General features: G+C 42.3%; 2 protein-coding genes across 2 annotated transcripts in view; one reads left to right on the forward strand and one right to left on the reverse strand.

The window, feature by feature from the left end:
- The window catches only part of CDR2 (cerebellar degeneration related protein 2), a 98,877-nt gene that overhangs the window by 90,202 nt on the left and 7,309 nt on the right, over nt 1–1,366 (forward strand). The window lies entirely within an intron of this gene.
- VWA3A (von Willebrand factor A domain containing 3A) overlaps nt 1–1,366 on the reverse strand; it is a 20,515-nt gene that overhangs the window by 1,984 nt on the left and 17,165 nt on the right. The window contains exon 25 of the mRNA XM_057380805.1: nt 914–981. Within this exon, the coding sequence (XP_057236788.1) occupies nt 964–981 (18 nt within the window). The 3' untranslated portion in view covers nt 914–963. The remainder of the gene's footprint in view (nt 1–913; nt 982–1,366) is intronic.

Below are 1,366 nucleotides of genomic sequence, written 5' to 3' on the forward strand. Positions count from 1 at the left end.
GGAACAGGAGCTGTGCTCCGGCTGTGAGCTCACAGGAACCCAAAGAAGGGCTCTCAGTGTGGAAGATGCTGTAGAAAGGAGCCTTTAGCAGGCAGGCAGAGCACAGAGAGCACAGCAGAGGCGTGAGCTGAGATGACAGGCGGTGTTTGCTGTTGAGTCACAGGCAGGACAGCGAGTTCTGGGGTGCCCCGGGGCACAGCAACAGCAGGAAAGAACAAGGGCCTAACTCTTAAAGCTACTCAAGGATAGGCTTTGCTGAAATACCTGCAATACCCTCCCTTCATTTGACTTATTAAATATTTCTGTATCTAAGCCCTGAATGAGTAGAGTTGTCCCATCAGAGGTACTGACACAGCTCAGAGCAGTGAGACTCACTGGCACAGGGACCAGAGCACTGATCCCTCTGCCACCCCAGGGTGCTGCAGGGTGCAAGTACTCTGGATAAGGCTATTTAGCTCCTTGTGATACAAAACCACCCACCCTCATAACAAGGACTGAGTGMAAAGCAACAGAGCAACACAGACAAGGAAGTGTCAACAGCAAGATATTCACTCTTGATGTGAGAGAAGACAGAAAATGTTAAAAAGCATTTAAAGCAGGTCTTGCAAAAGAGGAAAAGAACAGAGCTCTCCTCTAATTACACCTAGATGTGCTTAGGATTTTTAGTCAAAAAGATAAATCGTGGGATCTGAATTTGGGAAACTTCAGAATACTTAYTTTTCTATAAACAAATGCTAAACATCAGGACATAGCAAATTTTTCTAAGGTATGAAGTCATCCTTAAAAAAGTTTACCAACACAGTATTATTGCAACAACAAATATAACATAATACACAAAGTGTTACGAAAATACAATATTTTTCACATTCCTTGCTAAGTTAGAGGAGTAAAACACAGAGGCAAAGCAACTTACCCTTGTCATGCTCYAAGTCCAGGCCAGGATGGAACAGAAGATGCAGATCCTTATTCCTTGCTGCAAAGCTAAGAGATCAGGTTCTTCTTAAATCCCTCCATTCTTCATTAACATACATAAATATTCTCACTCTATCCTTCCTTTTTCCTATTTCTTTGTGTATTTGTGTTACAGTTCTGCATATTTCACTGTTTCCTCATGGAAGGAGTAAAGCACACATAAATACAGCCGTGGAATGTGCCACATAAAATGCTTTTCAAATGACTTTGTTCTCATTTCCTTTGCATTCGTGGTCACTTTGCATGTTACACAGATTGATTTACAGGTCAAATGAAATGATAACTCTGAGCCTGCATTGCCAAGTCAGGATGGAATTACAGGAAGAAACAAAGCAACTTCTCACAGCAGCAATGAACATCCCTGCATCAGCCCTTGCATCTTGTTAAAGAAGAG

The sequence above is a fragment of the Malurus melanocephalus genome, unplaced genomic scaffold, assembly GCF_030028575.1.
Source record: "Malurus melanocephalus ecotype Western Australia unplaced genomic scaffold, MMel_1.1 scaffold_471, whole genome shotgun sequence".
Taxonomy (NCBI): domain Eukaryota; kingdom Metazoa; phylum Chordata; class Aves; order Passeriformes; family Maluridae; genus Malurus; species Malurus melanocephalus.